Below are 21123 nucleotides of genomic sequence, written 5' to 3'. Positions count from 1 at the left end.
AAAATCCTCTCAATTGTACCTGCCACAGCGCTCCACTATGTTCGGAGCCTACCGCAGGGCCAGAGACAGTGAGGAAGAGTACCAATACTCACTTGGGACATGTTGAAGATACTCCTGGTTTAAATTTTGATCTGGAGCCAAGTTGACCCTGTGGAGAATCTTCAACTACAAAGCATGAGTCCTATTGCAAATCAAGAATTTTTTTGTGTTTTCCCAAATATCCTTCCATGCCTCTGAGGAGATCTCAACGTCCAACTCTCTCTCCCTAACCCTGCAAAACAGTTTGATCTCTCCTGAGGAACCGCCCCCAGCAGATGTTAAAGAGTGCTGACAGAGTGCGTGCTCTTAGCACTGAGCACCCTCTTCTCTTTGTTGGATTTGTGGGGATCAGTTTTATAGGGATCTTTTTTGAATAAGATCCCTAATTTGATAAAAGCAAAAGAGGTCCCTGCTAGATAGCTCATATTTCTGAGCTAACTGGTCAAAAGACATAATTGTGGCTTCTTCATATAATTCACCCATGCAGGACACACCCCTAGCTGCCCAGTGTTTGAATTCTGACTCCATCATCCCCAGTTGAAAATCTAGCATACCCACTATAGGTGTAAAATAAGATGTTTTGGCAATATTGCCTTGCCTCTGCCGCATTGCCCACCATGTTTTAATAGTATTGATAACTATTGGATTGTGGCAGTATTTCATGACTGTTCTCATTCTGACTAAAAACAGCAAGCTAGTAAGGGGACACTTTGCTTGAGAGGTTTCAATATCTAACCATATTGAAAGAGGGTCTCCACAAGCCCAGTCACACTCATAACATGAAAGCGAGCCTAGTTTTTAATGTCTATGAGATCCACTGCCCCCAGGCTTTAAGGCAATTGCAACTTAGCTAATTTAATAAGGGGCTGCTTACGATGCCAGATGAAAGAGCTGAACCAGCTGTTCAGTCTCCTGAACGTTTGCTTAGTGAAACTCAAGGGGAGCATGCACATAGGGTACAGTAGATGGGGGAGAATATTCATTTTAATAAGAGCTATCCAACCTAACCATGAGACGAGATGCGCCTTCCATCTTTGAAGGTCTTGTTTGATTTTGTCAAATAAATGAACAAAATTAGTTTTAAACAGCCGAAGAGAAACTGGAGTAACGAATATACCCAAATACAGAAAACCCCCCTGTGACCACTTAAAAGTGAATCGAGATTCGCCCTCAAGATCTAGCATTTTAGTGAGACCGCCCATAGGCGTAGGCTCTGATTGCATAAAATTGATCTTTTACCCTGAAAAGGTGCCAAACGAACTGATGCATTGTTTCAGGTGAGGTTTTGAAACTGCTGGGTTTCACGAAAGGATGAGGACATCATTCGCGTACAACGAAATCTTGTGATTTTGACCCCATTTCTGGAGCTGATATATTGAGATCCCTTTGAATGGTCTCCGCCAATGGCTCAATCACCAATGTAAAAAGCAATGGCAAAAGTGGACAGCCCTGTTGGCTACCCCTAAAGATAATAAAATTACTTGATTGTACATTATTGGTGATAACCTCAGTGAGAGGGTCACTGTAGAGAAACTTTACCCATCTTATAAAGGCTTCACCCAAGCCAAACCGCTCTAGAGTATAAAAAAGGTATGGCTATTCGACTCTGTCACATGCCTTCTCTGCATAATGAGAGATCACCAGTCCTTGTATAGACTGTTTTTAGATTAGATTAGACTTCCTACAGTGTGGAAACAGACCACTTGGCTCAACGAGTCCATGTGGACCCTCCAAAGAGTAACCCATCCAGACCCATTCCCCTATCCTATTACTCTACATTTACTTCTGACTAATGCACCTAACACTGTGGACAATTTAGCATGGCCAATTCACCTAACCTGCACGTCTTTGGATTGGGGGTGGAAACCAGAGCACCCAGAGGAAACCCACGCAGACACTGGGAGAATGTGCAAACTCCACATGGACAGTTGTCTGAAATGGGAATCAAACCTGGGTCCCTGGCACTGTGAGGCAGCAATGCTAACCATGGAACCATCGTGCCACCCCTGTGTCGCATGTTGTTGACATGCTTGAATTACATTAAGCAACCTCCTAACATTGTTTGAGGATCTGCGGCCCCTTACAAAGCCCATCTGGTCCTCTTTAATAATCAAAGGCAACACAGTTTTCAGTCTGAACACAAGGGTCTTAGAAAGGATTTTAAAATCAACATTTAAAAGTGAAATGGGCCTGTAAGAAGCACAGTCCTCTGAGACTTTACCTTTTTTATGAAAAAGAGAGATACTGCCCTCACTTGGAGATTGTGGGAGGCGATCATGACTGTACGAGTCATTAAACATGTTGAGCATCGGACCTGACAACATGCTTATGAATTCCTTATAAAATTCACTGGGATGTCCATTAGGACCAGGCGCCTTTCCACTCTGATGTTGCTTCACGCCCTCCTGCACCTCTTGCTCTGATAAGGGGACATTGAGAAAAGACCCTTGTTTGGGGGTCACATCCAGAAGCTCTAGATCCTAGAAAATAGACTCCATCCTGGCCCGCCCATCTTTACAACCTTCAGATTGGTATGATCCAGAGTAAAATTTCTGAAATGCCACACTTTTTGGGCCCAGCGACCATAATTTTATTCGTTTTGAAGTAGTGATGGAAAAAGATAGACCAGATCTAAAAGTTGAAGTTCTAATTTTAATGGTATTAAGCAAGAACTTTCAAAAGCTGATTGGAGGCAGATGTTCACAGGTAAAAGGATGACTGAAAAATGGGAAGCCTTTAGAAATAAGATAACGAGAGTCCTGAGACAGTATATACCTGTTAGGGTGAAAGGAAAGGCTGGTAGGTGTAGATAATGCTGGATGACTAACGAAATTGAGGGTTTAGTTAAGAAAAAGAAGGAAGAATACGTCAGCTATAGACAAGATAGATCGAATGAATCCTTAAGAGAGTATAAAGGCAGTTGGAGTATACTTAAGAGGGAAATCAGGAGGGCAAAAAGGGGGCATGGGATAGCTTTGGCTAAGGACAAAAGGGTAACTAGGGAGAGAATAGGGCCCCTCAAAGATCAGCCAGGTGGCCTTTGTGTGGAGCCACAGGAAATGGGGGGAGATACTTAACAAGTATTTGGCGTTAGTGTTTACTGTGGAAAAGGACATGGAAAATATAGAATGTAGGGAAATAGATGGTGACATTTTGCAAAATGTCCATATTACAGAGGAGGAAGTGCTGGATGTTTTGAAACACATAAAAGTGGATAAAACTCCAGGACCTGATCAGGTGTACCCTAGAACCTGTGGGAAGCTAGAGAAGTGATTGCTGGGCCTCTTGCTGAGATATTTCTATCATCAATATTCACAGGAGAAGTGCTGGAAGGCTGAAGGTAGGCTAATGTGGTGTTATTGATTAAGAAAGGTGGTAAGGACAAGCCAGGGATCTATAGACCAGTGAGCCTGACGTCGGTGGTGGACAAGATGTTGGAGGGAATCCTGAGGGACAGGATGTGCATGTATTTGGAAAGGGAAGGACTGATTAGGGATAGTCAACATGGCTTTGTGCGTGTCTCACAAACTTGATTGAGTTTTTTTTTGAAGAAGTAACAAAGAGGATCGATGAGGGCAGAGCGGTGGACGTGAACTATTTGGACTTCAGTAAGGCATTCAACATGGGAGACTGGTTAGCAAGGTTACAACTCATGGAATACAGGGAAAACTATCCATTTGGATATAAAATTAGCTCGAAAGCAGAAAACAGAGTGTGGTGGTGGAGGGTTGTTTTTCAGACTGGAGGCCTGTGACCAGTGGAGTGCCACAAGGATCGGTGCTGGGTCCACTACTTTTCATCATTTATATAAATGTTTTGAATGTGAGTGTCAGAGGTATATAGTCATAGAGTCAGAGAGATGTACAGTATTGAAAGTGACCCTTTGGTCCAACTTGACCATAACGACCAGATATCCCAACCCAATCTAGTCCCACCTTCGAGCACCTGGCCCATGTCCTTCCCAACCCTTCCTATTCATATACCCAACCAGATGCCTTTTAAATGTTGCAATTTCCCCTTGCAGCTCATTCCATACACGTACCACCCTCTGTGTGAAAAGGTTGCCCCTTAGGTCTCTTGTATATCTTTCCCCATTCACCCTGAACCTATGCCCTCTTGTTCTGGACTCCCCCACCCTAGGGAAAGACTTTGTCTATTTATCCTATCCATGCCCCTCATGATTTTATAGACCTCCATAAGATCATCCCCCAGCCTCTGATGTTCCAGGGAAAACAGCCCCAGCCTATTCAACCTGTCCCGAAAGCTCAAATCCTTCAATCCTGGCAACTTCTCTGTAAATCCTTTCTGAGCCTTTCAAGTTTCACAACATCTTTCCAATAGGGAGGAGACCAGAATTGCACGCAATATTCCATCAGTGTCCTACACAGTCGCAACATGACCTCCCAACTCCTATACTCAATACTCTGACCAGTAAAGGAAAACATACCAAATGCCTTCTTCCCTATCCTATCTACCTGTGACTCCACTTTCAAGGAGCTCTGAACCTGCACTCCAACGTATTTTTGTTCAGCAACACTCCCTAGGACCTTACCATTAAGTGTAGAAGTCCTGCTTAGATTTGCTTTTCCAAAATACAGCGCCTCGCATTTATCTAAATTAAACTCCACCTGCCACTTCTCAGCCCATTAGTTCATTTGATCAAGATCCCGTTGTAATCTGAGGTAACCTTCTTCGCTGTCCACTGCGCTTTCATTTTTGGTGTAATCTGCAAACTTCCTAACTATACCTCTTATGTTCACATCCAAATCATTTATATAAATGATCAAAAGTAGTGGACCCAGCACTGATCTTTGTGTCACTCCACTGGTCACAGGCCTCCAGTCTGAAAAACAACCCTCCACCACCACTTTCTGTCTTCTACGCTTGAGTCAGTTCTGTATCCAAATGGGTAGTTCTCCTTGTATTCCATGAGATCTAACCTTGCTAACTAGTCTCCCATGGGGAACTTTTTTGAACGCCTTACTCAAGTCTATGTAGATCATGTCCACCATTTTGCCCTCATGAATCCTCTTCATTACTTTTTTAAAAACTCAATCATGTTTGTGAGACATGATTTCCCACACACAAAGCCATGTTGACTATCTCTAATCAGTCCTTGTCTTTCCAAATACATGTACATCCTGTCCCTCAGGATTCTCTCTAGTAACTAGCCCAACACCGATGTCAGGCTCACTGGTCTGTAGTTCCCTGGCTTGTCCTTACCACCACTCTTACATTGTGGCGCCACATTAGCCAACTTCCAGTCTTCCGACACCTTACCTGTGACTATTGATGAAACAAATATCTCAGCAAGAAACCCAACAATCACTTCCCTAGCTTCCCACAGAGTTCTAGGGTACACCTGATCAGGTCCTGGGGATCTATCCACTTTTGTGTTTCAAGACATCCAGCACTTCCTCCTCTGTAATTTGGACACTTTCCTTTGTTAGTAAGTTTGCAGATGACACCAAAATTGGAGGTGTAGTGAACAGCAAAGAAGGTTACCTTGGATTACAACGGGATCTTGATCAGATGATTCAATGGGCTGAGAAGTAGAGTTTAATTTGGATAAATGCAAGGCGCTGCATTTTGAGAAAGCAAATCTTAGTGGGATTTGCTAATGGTAAGGTCCTATGGAGTGTTGCTGAACAAAGAGACCTTGGAGTGCAGGTTCATAGCTCCTTGAAAGTGGAGTCACAGGTAGATAGGATAGTGAGGAAGGCGTTTGGTGTGCTTTCATTTATTGATTCAGAGTATTGGGTATAGGAATAACGAGTTGGGAAGACATGTTGCAGCTGTTTAGGATAATGGTTAGGCCACTTTTGGAATATTGTATGCAGTTCTGGTCTCCTTCATATCAGAAAGATGTTGTGTAACTTGAAAGGGTTCAGAAAAGATTTACAAGGATGTTGCCAGGGTTGGAGGATTTGAGCTATAGGGGGTGGTTGAATAGGCTGGGGCTGTTTTCCCTGGAGCGTTGGAAAATGGGTGATCTTATCGAAGTTTATAGAATCATGAGGGGCATGGATAGGATAAATAGACAATGTCTCTTCCTTGGGGTAGGGGAGTCCAGAACTAGAGGGCATAGGTTTAGGGTGAGATGGGAAAGATATAAAAGAGACCTAAGGGGCAACCTTTTCACGCAGAGGATGGTACGTGTATGGAATGAGCTGCCAGAGGAAGTGGTGGAGGCTAGTGCAATTGCAACATTTAAAAGGCATCTGGATGGGTATATGAATAGGAAGGGTTTGAAGGGATAAGGGCCGGGTGCTTGCAGGTTGGACTAGATTGGGTTGGGATATCTGGTTAGCATAGACAAGTTGGATCAAAGGGTCTCTTTCTGGCTGTACATCTCTATGACTCTATGACTCTATTAATCTTTTTAGAATCACAGGTTAGACTTCCAGCATCTTCCCTAATCGATCTAGTGGATTGAGGGGCATTGTTTTTCCTGGCAAGATATGCTAAGTACTTGCCCGGTTTGTCACCATGCTCAAACAGCCTTTGTTTTGCAAAAATAAGCTCCTTCTTTGCCATCTGTGTGAGCACGGAGTGCAATGCAGACCGAAGCACCATGATCCTCTGTAGCTTAGCCAATGAGTACTCATCACCCTTCTCTGCTGCTTTCAACTGTGCTCACCCTTCTGCAACTTCCTACTGGCAGTGCAGGAAACAACTAATCCTGTGGCATAGGCGTTAGCAGTTTCCCAAAGCACAGACGGGCTACTAACCGACCCTGATTTAATGTCTTGGAACGCCCTGAATTCATTAGAGAAATACTCCACAAGCTTACTATCCTTAAGGATAAAGGGATCTATCTGCCAGTGTCTCAGACCCACTACAGTGTCCTTAATCTTTACCAACAGGTACACTGGAGCATGAATGGAGATGGCAATATTATTAATCGTACAAGATGCCATCAAGTCCAGGGTTACCATGGGGGTCAGAAAAAGAATCAATCCTGGTGTGGCACCTGTGCGGATTGGAAAAAAACTTAATATCACTGCTCTTAGGATGGTGATGCCTCCAAACATTCACCATCCCTAACTCCACACACAAATCCACTAATTGCTTGGTTTGTAAAGAGGGTTTCGGGTCCCTTTGGGCAACCTGTCTACCATGGGATCCATAAGGCAATTAAAATTTCCCCCTAAGATGATATGCTAAAACTGATCAATTTAGAGAAAGAATCTACCAGAAACTTGAGTGGATGGGTCAGGGGGCAGTAGATGTTTAAAATACCATATTCTTCCCCATTTATCATGGCTTCCAGGATTACAAACCTCCCGCCTGTGTCTTTAACACAGTCTAGTAGCTTAAATGGAAGATGCCTACTAACCAATATTGCCACTCCCCTACTCCTGGTGTTAAAAGTTGAGAAGTAAACCCAATCAAAGCCATTCTGCTGCAATTTCAAATGCTCCCTATCATCCAAGTGCATCACCTTCAATAAAGCAATATCTACCTTTTCCCCTCCGAAGACTCGAGAGGACCTTTTTCCTCTTAATTGGTGAGTGACTCCCCTTGATGTTCCAGATATACCAGTTAAGCAAGTAACATTTAGACTCCAGAGACTAAGAACTTGAATTACAAATCACTGAGTCTTAGTGAAGGAAAATCCACAGAACATAAAAACTACACAAACTAAAACACTACAGTTAACAAGCCTACAGAGCTATCAAAAACTATGTACAACAAAAACCAAAAAACAAAACAACATATAAAGAGCCAATGGCACTCTATAAGGAAATTCACCCCCTTAATAAAGGGGGCACCTACACACCCAAAACTCAACTTTCTGCCGCGTTGTCAGTACAGCAACTACGGCACTTAAATAACTGACCTGGCATACACTGCCCATAAATAGGCGTCTAGCCATCCCAACCATTTTCTCTCCTCCTAGCTAGAGCTGCAAAACAAACATAAGCAACAAAGAAAGAAAATACACAAAAGAATACAACGTGAACAAAGAAGTTAAAAAGGAATAGTAAGTAAGTACCCCACCCATTCCTTGGTATAGCTTAATTTAGAAGTTAAAAGTAAATACCCCTGCCGCTTCTGAGCATAATTTAAATCTGATTATTACCAGGAATGTAGAGAGAAAAAGAACCCCACACAGCTTCCTTTTTTTTAATAAGAAAAAAAAAGGCATATCCAAGCAACACTACTATTTGTACATACTAAACTGTTCAGACCAAGTTACTTTGTCCATAAAATCTCTTGCCTTCTCTGACGAGTCAAAGAAATATAGAGATCCATTAAAGGCGATCTGAAGCACAGCAGGTACCTCAGAGTACTGGATCCTGAGCTTCCTCAGTCTTTTCTTAATGCCATCATAGGATTTCCTTTTCTGGATCACCACTGCTGAGAAGTCTTGGAAAAACATGATCCTAGAGCCCTCATAAACTGAGGCCTTCAGATCCTTCCCCTAGATTCTGGAAGCTTCCACAATTCTCTGCTTATCTCTATAATTATGAAACTACACCAGGTTAGGTTGAGGGTATTGGTCCAAACCTGGCCTCCTATCATGACCCAGTGAGCCCTCTCAACCTTCAGACTTCCCATTCCAGTCTCCAAGTTAAGGAATTTTGGCATCCAGTCCTCAATAAATTCCACTCGTCGCTTACCTTTCTTTCCTTCCATCGGATCAATGATTCGAATATTTTTCCTTCTGCCCCTGTTCTCGAGATCATCAACCTGGCCAAGCAAATCACACACCTGCATCTCCAGGGCCTGGATCCTATCCTTGGAGGAATTGGTCTCCGCTTCCACCACTGACTCTGCGTTCTACCTCGTCTGTCCTTTTCCCAATGTCTCCCAGCTGCCGTTCATGCTTCTGCACCACAATAGAGATCGGGGCCAGCTTCTCTTCAATTTGCATATTCAGCAACTCGCGAGATTTTGCAAGCTCCGATACCAGGGCCTGATATGAAATAGAGTCCGAGGGTCCTGTAGGTTGGGCTGCCGTCCTGGCCTGGACAGCCAAAATGCAGATAAGTGCATTTTGAAGACTTCTTAGGACTTGGCAACTTTTCCAGATGAGTGAGTTCGGGCTTTATCCCACCTGCGATGCGGTGTGGAGTTCTGCAACGCGATTTTTCTAGATAGCTGCCATCTTGGATTTCCCCCAGAAAAAAGTTTTAAACACGATTTTTTGGAATGATAAAAGGCAGGGCAACGTTTGCGTTCTAAACATTATTGTTCTTGATTGTACATAAATCACATGTACAGCAAGTAATTGGGATAGTAAATGATATGTTAGATTTCTTTTTACAGAATAATAAGTACATAAGAATAAAAATTGATATTGAAATTACATAGAGCATTGGTGATGTGACACCCAAAGCTTTCTGCAATTTTGGTCACCTCATGTGAGAAAGGGTTTACTTGCCATAATAAGGATGCAACAGAGGCGCATTAGACTGATTTCTGAGATGAGGGACTAGTGTAGACTTGTCCTACATTCCCTGGAATTTAAAGAATGTGAGATGATATAATTGGCCCATATTAAATTCTGTTAGGAGTCTTAATGAGTAGAAGCAAAGAAAATGATTTCCTGATTGAGAATCTAAGATGTTCTCAGAATAAGGGGTCAGCCATTTAAGACTGAGAAGAGAAGGAACTTTCTCACTCGACGGGTTGTGAATCTTTGTAATTTTCTGCCTGAAAGAGCAGTGAATGCTCAATATATAGTACATTTAAGTTCAACATCGATAAAGTTTTGAATACAAAGAGAATTAAGGGAAAGTAGTGTCGGAAAATAGAGGTGAGGCCATGACCGAGTTATGGAGTTTTATACAATGGCTCTTCAGCCCATCATGTTAGTATTGATTACCAAGCATCTATCTAAAATCCATTTTCCAGCACATACATTGCCTTGTATGTAATGGCATTGCAAGTCATCATCTAAATATTTCTTAAATGTCATAATTCCGATTTCTGCCATCTTTTTAGGAAGCAAGTTCCAGATACCCATCATCCTCTGGTGAAAACCATTTTCCTCAAATACCCTCTGAACAGTCTGTTCCTGACTTTAACATTTTCTTCCTGCTTTTTAACCCCTTCCATAAGGCAATACATTTCTTCCTGTCTACTCTATCTATGCACCTCATGACTTTGTACACGTCAATCAAGTTCCTTTTAGCTTTTTCCTGCTCTAAGGAAAACAACCCAGTCTACCTAGTTCTTTTTTGCAGGTGAATGACTCTTACCCAGGCAAAATCCTGGTGATGCTCTTCTCCATCTTATTGCATCACAGAGTAAACATGAAGGATCAAAAGTCCTCCAGTAACTTCTGTTTCTTATGCTGTTGTGTTTCCTTCCAAGTGGTACAACTTCTAGTGGGCACCAATGCAGAATGGCATGGTCATGGTCAATGAGACTGGGAACTAGAAGCATGGGACAACTGTGATCAACTTTACCAAACTGCACAGAAACAGTTAATATTAACTAGATTTGTATCAATTCAGCCCTTTTTAAAAATTATATAGTTATAGAGCTGTGGTCAGTAGTATATTTATAAATGCAATTACTGTTGTTAAATGTGTGTGCATTCATTTATGAGCTTTCTATTGTTTGATGTAGCTTGATTTATGAAATTGATCAAGTTGTACAAGAAAAACAGTTTGCCTGTTTTGATTTATGATTGAAAATGTTGAGAACCATTTCTTGATAAAATAACTTTTAAAAGGATTTGATTTGTAAATTTTAAGTTTTGTTGATGGGTATTATAGTTGTTTCATTTTGCTCAACTTATTTTGTGCTAATAAGGGATGGTGGAAAACTTTTCCTTCCAGTTTAGATAACAAGTATATCAGCACCTAGCATTTTTTGGTCAACCGTACTGTGACTGCTGACCAATTATGATAAAGGTCAACCCATTGGAATACGGATCAAGATTGCCCAAATTAATTAAACATGCAAGGCATTTATAAAGATTTCTGTCCATTGTTTAAAATTTGGTTTCAAAAGTGAATGATCAATTTCAAATCTAACTTTCTCCTTTTTTAATTTTGATTTCAATGGAAATCAAAATGTATTTAGATCAGAGATCCAAAGACCTTACTTGCAATGCCTGGAGTAATGGTTGGAGATATTGGAAAAAAGTTGGGATTAAATGGAATAGACAATGGGTAAGAAAGTTTTATTTGAGGTTAAACCTAATTTTAAGATGTGATTTGCATTAGTTACTTTTTTCATCTTTATTTGTGCTCATCTGTTTCTTGTTACCCAAATGTTGGAATTCAATGGTATGGCATAGCAAACTGTTCACTTGTATGTGTGGAGAAGCTTCTGGAAACAATTATTTGGATTAGAATTAGTAGTCACATGGAATCATGTGAATTGTTTAGAAAGAACCAAAATGGATTTCTGAAGAAGTGATTGTGTTTTAGTAATTAGCAAGTGCTTGTTGTAGAGGTAACAGAAAAGCTTGTTGAGTGTATTGCTGTTGATGTGATATATACATTGACTTTGAAAAAGCTTTCAATGCAATGACACAAGAACTTGAGAGAAGTTCATGGAACAAAAGGGACAATAGAAGTGTGGAGACAAAATTAGTTGAGTAATAGAAAACGGAGTAATGGCCAATGGATATTTTTCCTGCTGGAGGAAAAGTTGTAATGGAGTTTTGATACAAAACTTGGAAACATTTTAAACTGAGGAGGACACTGCTAAAGAGCATTGACACGTCGGAAGAGTTGGCAGATAGTTTGCAGGTGAGGTTCATTGTAGAGAAATTATGCATTTCTGTAGCAAGAGCATGGAGATACAATATAAAATTATGTGTACTAATCTTAAGCAGAAGGACCGAGGTGTATGTGTGCAAAGTTGCTAAGAAACATAAGAAATAGGAACAGGATTAGGCAATTCAGCTCCTTGACCCTGCTGTGCCATTCAATGTGATTATGGCTGATCTCATGCCAGCCTCAAATCCACTTTTCTGAAACTTCGTCATAATCCTTCAACCTGTTACTAATGAAAAACTCTGTCTATCTCCTTAAATTTAATCTGTCCCAGCATGCACCACAGTCTGGGGTAGTGAATTTCACAGATTCATGACCCTTTGAGAGAAGGGATTTCTCCTCATCTCTGTTTTAAATATGCTACCCCTTATTCTGAAACTATAATCTCTCAATTCTAGATTGCCCTACAAGAGGAAACCTTTTGTCAATTTGCTTTAATATCCTATATGCCTCAATCAGATTTCCCTCTCATTCTTCTAAACTCTCGACCCAAACTGTTCAATCTCTTACATAAGATAAAGTCCTCACCTCTGGAACCAATCTAGTAAGCTGCCTCTGAACTGTATTTCATGCAATTACATCCATCTTCAAGTGACGGGATCAAAGCTGTATACCATACTTCAGGTGCAGTCTCACTAATACCTTGTATAGTTTCAGCAACTTAAATGCTCTATTCCTTTTGCAATAAATGCCAAAATTTTGTTTACCTTCCTTACTACCTGCTGTACCTTCATACTAGTTTTCTGTGGTTCATGCACAAGAATATACCAAAGCACTCTGAAGTATCTCTCCATTAAGCTAAGTTGCCTTTTTATTCTTACAACCAAAATAGATAACCTCATAATTATCCATTTTGAATTCTATCTGTCAAATCTTGGCCTATTCACCTAACCTATCCATTTTCATTTGTGATTTCTTGTCTCTTTGTTGCAGCTTACTTTACCACCTAATTTAGTGTCATCTGCAAATTAGACGACAGTATCTTATGTCCCTGCATCCAAACCATGAATATAGATTGTAAATAATTGGGGCCCAAAGATCAAATCTCGTGGCACCTCACTAGTTGCATCTTGCCAATTTAAAAAAAAAGACCCATTTATTCTAACTGTTTGCTTTCTGTTTGTTAGCCAATCCTCGATCCAAAATAATAAATTACCCCTAACTGCATGTGATCTTACTTTCTGTATTAAATTTTTGTGTAGCAGCTTATCAAATACCTTCTGGAAGTCCAGATATTTCACATTCACAGGATCCCCATTATCCACCTTGCTTGTTACATCTTTAAAGAACTCTAGCTAATTCATCAAACATGGTTTACCCTTCATAAAATCATACTGACTGATGGATTGTGTTTGACTTTCAAAATGTTTCTGTTATTCCTTAATAACAGACTGTAACAATTTCCTAATGACAATATTAAACACTGATTTATAGTTTCCTGCCTCCTTCACATTTTGAATAAGAGTATTATATTAGCATTTGTCCAATACACTCGCAACTTTCCTGAATCCAAGGAATTTTAGAATATGATAGCCAACTATTTCTTGTACCATTTCCTTTGAGATCTTATGATGTAGGCCATTGGGAACAAAAGCAGAAATTGCTGGAGGAATTCAGCAAGGCCAGCAGCATCTGTGAAGAGAAAACAGAGCTAACATTTCAAATCCAATGGCATTTCTTCAGTCCAGTTCAAAATTCCAGCATCCTCAATTCCTTGTTTTATTGTAGGCCAACAGGCCTGGGGACTTGTCTATTTTCAATCACAATAGCTTGCTCACTCTTGTGTCATTAATCGTGATTGTTCTAAGTTCCTAATTTCTATAACTTCTGCAGTACCTGTTAATATTGAGATAATACTTATGCCTTCCACTGTGAAAACTGATGCAAAAATATTCATTTATGTCTTTGATATTTCTATGTTTCCCATTATGAATTCTCCAGTCTCATCCTCCAAGTGACCAATGTATACTTTATACGAGCTTTTGCTATCCTTTTTTATATCAGTGCAAGTTTTCTTTCATCATGACCTTTTTTTAGTAACCTTCCATTGATCTTTAACAGTTTCCCAATCTCCCAGCTCGTTACCAGCCTTTATCTTAGTTTTTGTCTTTGTTATCTTTAATTTTCTTGCTTAACTATATATATTTTTCCTTTTTTCCTTCTTACAATCTTTCTTCCTCTTTGGAATACATTTGAGTGACAGAACAGGTATATTAAGCAGTTAATAAAGCTTGCAGCATTGGGCTTTATTAATAGGGGCATAGAGCACAAGAGCAAGGAGATTATGCTAAACTTCTATAAGACACTAGTTAGACATCAGCTAGAATATTGTATATAATTCTAGTGCCAGAAATGAGACATTTCTATTGTAAGGATACATTGGAGAAGTTGGGACTGTTTGGCTTGGAGAGAAGGCTGTGTGGAAATTTGACAGAGGTTTTCAGTGCCATTGCTGGACAGAGTAAATAGGGAGGAAAACTATGCCCAATTGTGAAACAATTGAGAATGAGAGGGCACAAATGTGAGGCAATTTGTAAAATATGCGTAATAAAGTGAGAAAATCATTTTTTACGCGTGTGTAGTTAGGGTATGAAGCACACTGGCTGGTAGTTTGATAGAGGCATGTCAATTAATGCCTTCAAAAGGGGATTAAGTCATTATTTAAGAGAAACAATATTGAGGGTTATGGGAAAAAAAGCAGGGTTTTTTTAAAAGGACTTTTTTTCTGAACTAATCTACACTGACACTTCTGAATTAACCTATATTTTTCCATGGAACTTTTAATTTTATCCCAAGTTATCCCAGTTATTTGAGTTGTGAGACTTTTTGATTGTGGTCAATGAAAGCTGCCATTGGAGGTATTATTAACCGATAGTAGTCAGTTAAGCCCAGCTTCATACTGCCATAGGTGAACTGTTTGCTGGGCTCATCACCTTCCCTAGCAACATAACAAACCATTGCTGTTCAATATACTGGCTGGATTTCTCAAAGATTCAAAGAATTGTAAATTACACATGCATAGAATATCTTTAATTCTGCTACTTATGTCACCGGAAGTTATTCCACTCTATCAAAGTTGCAACTACCAGCACTAATTAGAATGGAACCTGGCTTTATTGACACCTGCCATGAAATTCCTATATAAAAGGGTCAGATCCAGTAAACAAAGTCTTAAATTGCTTCTCAGAGATCAGAACACTTAAAGCTGTAACTTTAACATTTGGAACACAACCAAGCACCAATATAACTATGTCCATTCTACCACCAAGCTCCTCATGTAAAGGAATTGGAATTTTGTAAATGCACACTAGATTTCTGGATCAGTTTGTGGATGTTCAATAATATCTGAAACGAGGGTGCCAAGGTCACCTAGAATAAAACAGAAATTAAAAATATTTTACTGCTCAAATAGATACAGTATTAAGCTTTGGAATACTTTTTAATGTGCTAATTCATTGAAGAGATAATATAAAATGAAGAGTGTAAATCTAAAAAGGATGCAGGAGTGGAGAAGCTTGGGTACATATGTGCATAAATCATTTCACCTTTTAATGAAAATGTGATTAAGAAAGTATATAGTGTTCTCAGGTTTATTGCTAGGAGCATGCAGTCTAAAAGTAAAGAGGTTGTTTACCATTGTGTAAAACACTGGTTCAGCCTCAGCTGGGTGTTCCTTCCAATTGCAGACGATACAAGTAAGTATTAAGGAGAATGCAGAAAAGTCTCAAGAATAGTTCCAGGGATAAGGAACTTCACTTACACAGATCAGGGAACATGATTCTATTTTCCTTTAAGAGAAGGTTGTGGGATTGAATAGACCCATTCAAAGTCATAAAACATCTGAATGGAGTGGATGAGGAAAAAACTATTTCTGTTGGTGGGTGATTGAAAACAAGAGGACTTTAAGTAACAAAAGAACTGATGGTGGCACAGGGAAATATTTCTCGTGCAAGTGGCAGAACATATTGAGAAAGTTGTTTGCAGAACATGTGGGATCTTGGTTTTCATAATTGAGTTGTGGAGTACAGTTTTCGGGAAGTTATGCTAACCCTTTTGCAAAGCACTTGTCAGGCCAAAACTAAAGCATTGAATCCCCTTTCTGGTGACAACTCTTCAGGAATGATGATGAGTGTTCTTCAGAGGAGATTTACCAGAACTGTTTCTGGAATAATGGAATTTAGCTACAGGTTTGGTTTGGAAAAGTCGGAATTACCCTGCTTGGAGCAAAAGAAATTGAAGGGAGATTTGATAGAGTTATACAAGATTATGACAAAGTTATAGAGATAGATAAAGAAAAGCTGTTTCTAATATCTATTATACAAGGCGCACAACGCCCCAAAATACATTATTTTTGGTCAGAAACGCAAGGAGAGGAAGGACTTTTTAGGCATCAAATGATAATGTTTGAATCTCACTGTATCCGGCTGGTGAAAGCAGAGATATTCAGTACTTTCAGAGGAAATCAGATGGACCTTTAAAAGGAACAAAGTTGCAGCAATCAGTGGTAGATGGTTGGAATGAGGCTGACTAGATTGTCCTCTAGTGAGACTGCATAGTCTCATTGATACAAATGCCCTCCTCCTGTCCTCTATCACTAAGTAAGTACATTTGTCAAATTGCTGTGGACTCATCATTAACTTTTCAAGAGCAGCTAATGGTGGTCAATAAATGTTGGTGTTGCCTCTGTCATCCCAGGCTTTTTCGATGAATTATTTTTAAAAGAAATTCAAATCAAAACTTCAGTGATGAGAACTAGTGGAGGTTGGGATTAAAGAGCAAGACTTTGTGAGAGATGAAGAAGAGCAGTGGAATTTTAGGTAAAGCAAAACTTTTGTACAAGCTAATAGAAAGAATTGAAGACAAATCAAGATTTTAATTCATTCAAAATCTTGCACAGAATTAAAATTGGGCCCAATAAGCTTGAAAATTATATTGGCATAATTGAGAATTTCAATCGATTTGCAAATAAAGGCAGGGGCTGACAATATTGCAAAGGCAGTTTTGATAGAGATTACAGAAAGTCAAGTGCAGGATCGTACAGGTTGCCATGTTTGTGCATTATTGGAAAAGAAAATTTAACTCCATTCTATTGTCTGCAGTCTACATTATTGATAAAATCCAGTCATTTTGCTATCCACACTCAATAAGTATTTAACAGCCATATATTTTAGAGAGGGGACAAAATAAATACTGTGGCTTTGGAAGATAAAAATAAGCATATTCAGTCAGATATGCTGTAACATGCGGTTCTTCAGCCTGAATTGGCTATAACGTGATTGACGAATTTAAACCATTGTTTGTAGAATGCAAACTGTCCTTACCTGGCTGTAACACAATTCTGGGCCCATTGTTTTAAATGGTGCTGCTATTATGCAATTTTCTTATAACTGGGGGATTGCACGGGAAAGGAACTATTGCGTTGTATCAGAACAAACTGTACATCTTACTTTTTACTTGGATTTTTCTTTCTTACTGTCATTCTTGTTGCTTTGCATGGCTTTGCCACTAGGTGGCAACATGTATCTTAACACAAAGTTATTTCTTTCTAATGCTCAGAATCCTTTCATTGGCTATTCCTGCCATTTGAATCTGAATTTATAATAAAGAGAATTAAAAATGCCCGAATACTGCTTCTATGGTTCCTCACCTAAGTTGTAACACTAGTGGGTGACTGCATTTTCCTTGATTTATTTGTGTCTAAGGAGATTTTATGAGTTATGCTAAAGAGAATGCCACCCAACAACCCCACCGCCCTGTGGCTGAACACTTCAACTCTCCCTCCTACTGTGTCAAAGACATGCAGGTCCTGGGCCTCCTCCATTGTCAAACTGTTATCACCCGATGCCTGGAGGAGGAACGGCTCATATTCTGCCATGGGACCCTGCACCCACACAGGATAAATGTGGATTTCAACAGCTGCCTCATTTTCTCTCCCCCAACATTATCCCAGTCCCAAGCCTCCAACTCGGCACCGCCCTCTGTACCTGTCCATCACTCCCCTAGACCTATCACCTTCATCCATCTATTGCTTTCTCAGCTACCAAACCCCACCCCCTCCCATTTATCTCTCAGCCCCAACCCACAAGCCTTATTCCTGATGAAGGGCTTTTGCCTGAATTGTCGATTCTCCTGTTTCTCGGATGCTGCCTGACCTGCTGTGCTTTTCAGCACTACACTCTCAACTCTGATCTCCAGCATCTGCAGTGCTCGCTTTTTCTTGCTTAAAAGGATATCAAGAATGCATTATATAATTATTTAATAGTTGCTGCACTCAGCTATCAATCACTAATGGAATTAAGCAATAACAGTAAGATTATTCTGGATAGTGCATTAGCTTTTAATTGTTTTTCTCAAAGCAAAATTCTGGAGGTGCAGAACCTTATTTACCATTTTTGGGTTCTGCTAAACATGGTCTGACTAACCAGAAGACAGGACTACATTACGTAGGTTATATATAGGGGTAGATTTTTGTTTCTGTAGCAAATAAATTTAAACTTGGCAGGCGCATAGCATGTTTAATTTGGAGTCTGCTCAATTTCCTTCATAGAGTCATAGGGATATACAGCATGGAAACAGACCCTTCGGTCCAACCTGTCCATGCTGACCAGATATCCCAACCCAATCTAGTCCCACCTGCCAGCACCCAGCCCATATCCCTCCAAACCGTTCCTATTCACATACCCATCTAGATGCCTCTTAAATGTTGCAATTGTACCAGTCTCCACCACTTCCTCTGGCAGCTCATTCCATATACGTACCACCCTCTGCGTGAAAAAGTTTCCCCTTAGGTCTCTTTTATATCTTTCCTCTCTCACCCTATACCTATAATCTCTAGTTCTGGACTCCCTGACCTCAGGGAAAAGACTGTCTATTTACTCTATCCATGCCCCTCATGATTTTATAAACGTCTATAAGGTCACCCCTCAGCCTCCGACGCTCCAGGGAAAACAGCCCCAGCCTGTTCAGCCTCTCCCTATAGCTCAAATCCTCCAACCCTGGCAACAACCTTGTAAATCTTTTCTGAACCTTTCAAGTTTCACAACATCTTTCCGATAGGAAGGAGACCAGAATTGCACGCAATATTCCAACAGTGGCCTAACCAATATCCTGTATAGCTGTAACATGACCTCCCAATTCCTGTACTCAATACTCTGACCAATAAAGGAAAGCATACCAAATGCCTTCTTCACGAATTTTATTTGAAGCAATATTAAGCAGGTATTGCTGTGCTGCTTTCTCCACTCTAACAGGTCATGGATTATGCACAGACAATAACATCAAACAACTACCCAATCGTACCTTTATGCTTAGTAAGGATTAGGCAATATCCTCATCGGCAATCACTTGCTAATGAGTATGACTGTCCACCTAAGGAATTCTGTGTCACTGGCCATTGCTTCTATGGGTCCTTCTCTGGCTGATGAGCCTGAACTTAGAGCCACAGTTTCAAGGTGTTTCCAGGAGATGGAATTGGTCATTGGCCTTGAAATTGCTGTCATTCCTTTCTCCAGTTCCTTATCCATGCTTCCTTTTTTTCACAGGTGTTCTTAAAGAATTATGTCCCTTCATACAAGAGCTTCCTCCAAATTTTTTTTTGCATGAGGGTCTCCCACATGTTGACCTCTATGTTACGTCTGTTGAGGAAAGCCTTCAAAGAGTCCTTGCAGTATTCCCTTTGTCCTCCACTCATTCGAGAGTCTTCCTTGAGCTTTGCTTTGGTGGCCGGAGACTTAGCATCCTGAGCATCTCGCCAGCTCACTGGAAAAGGTTTCAGATGAACATAGCCTTGATGCTGGTGCTATTAGCTGCTTCAAAGATATTGATGTTACTATTCCTGTCTTCTCAGGTGATGCAGAGAGTTCATTTCAAGCAGCATTGCTGGTACTTCTCAAAGGCCACTATATATAGTCCAAGTTTCAGAGCCATGCCAAAGATTCTGAAGGATGGCTGCTTGAAACACAGGATTTTGGCATCTGCATGGATGTAACAGTCATCCTTTGGCATCCAAAGGTGGGGCTCGTAGATTGGATGCAGTGTTGAATCTCCACATCAATGTCAGTCTTAAGAGAGGTTTCTTCCCAGGTAGGGGATATGTTCCATGTTTAGGAAGATCTCTCTGATCTTCACAGAGGAATTGGCCAGAACTTCACCTATCACAGTTAGAATCATCAAAAACTACCCTGTAGAACCTTTATACTTGGTGAGAGTTAGGCACTGTAACACAGCAGTGAAATGTCTGAAGATGTGAACAAGGATATATTAAGGTAGTTAAACAACAAAAAGGCTCAAGAAGTAATTTTCAATATTAAAGTAGTAAGTTTGATTTGTAAAAAGCCTTTCTTGTTGCAGGTTTCCTTATATGATGGTGTATTGGATTTTATCAGCTAATTGTTGCTGACATCTACGTTCACCTGGATTAAGAACTCCTTCCTCGTGAACCACATCAGCACATGCTCCCATTAGCCCTAAGGTCATTATAGCTTTGCATTTTGTTTTTTTGCCACTTACTCTTCCAAAGTTCTGTTGATGATCTTTGCAGGATTCCCCAATCTACTAACAATTGGCTGTCCTAGGTGACTAATATCTTGCTTGCCAGGGCAACCACATATTCACTTTGCTATTAATGCGACCAGCCAGGGCAAGGTTTGCTGCAGTGGCAAGTCACAGATCCAGAGACTGCATGCATATAATAATTGAGCCACCTCTAGAAATACTTACCAATTGTAAGAAATCCATCCATCAATGTTAGATTGGTTTCTGACCCCCTGGAAGCCAATCACACACATCCCTAAATGATATCTGGAAGATACCATACTGCTTGCATTCTCCATGAGTCATGTCTCCTCCAGATCTTTGTAACTTAAATGTTAGCAAATGGTCCCTCCAAGGATGTGCTTGATAATGCCCATGAGAGAACCTATAACTGATGAATAGGGTTAGCTCATCTGGAGCTGCATGAGAATAAGAATATTTAAAGAACAACCCATAGGGTTGTTGGAGATGCTACTCTTGTGGCTGGGCAAAGCTGGCTTTTAATGTGTCCAGCTGAGGTGTCCTAAAGGGTAGTGGTCTATTGTCCCTCATACGACATACACTCCAGGAGAAAGGATGTGATGACTAACTCTGTATTCTCTGTGGGAGTCCTGCAACCACTTGCCTTACTACTAGAGACACCCATAATGCACTCATATCTGCGCAATTCAGTTGGTCTGTGTGTGTGAAGCTTTATGGCACAACAATGCTGACCGTACTGCCAGTTCATAATCCCGTTGTAGACCCACTGTCAATAATTCTTCCATCTTTCACTCTGGTCATCCCATTTTCTGCAAGGTTGTCATCA

General features: G+C 40.4%; 1 protein-coding gene across 1 annotated transcript in view; it reads left to right on the top strand.

Annotated features, from left to right (window-relative positions):
- The window catches only part of acox3 (acyl-CoA oxidase 3, pristanoyl), a 197628-nt gene that overhangs the window by 48650 nt on the left and 127855 nt on the right, over positions 1–21123 (top strand). Inside the window, exon 7 of the mRNA XM_072573388.1 lies at positions 11083–11171. Coding sequence (XP_072429489.1) covers positions 11083–11171 — 89 coding nt within the window. The remainder of the gene's footprint in view (positions 1–11082; positions 11172–21123) is intronic.

Source organism: Chiloscyllium punctatum, chromosome 1, assembly GCF_047496795.1.
Source record: "Chiloscyllium punctatum isolate Juve2018m chromosome 1, sChiPun1.3, whole genome shotgun sequence".
In the NCBI taxonomy this organism is placed as follows: Eukaryota; Metazoa; Chordata; class Chondrichthyes; order Orectolobiformes; family Hemiscylliidae; genus Chiloscyllium; species Chiloscyllium punctatum.
This window is presented reverse-complemented; position numbering and strand designations above follow the sequence as displayed.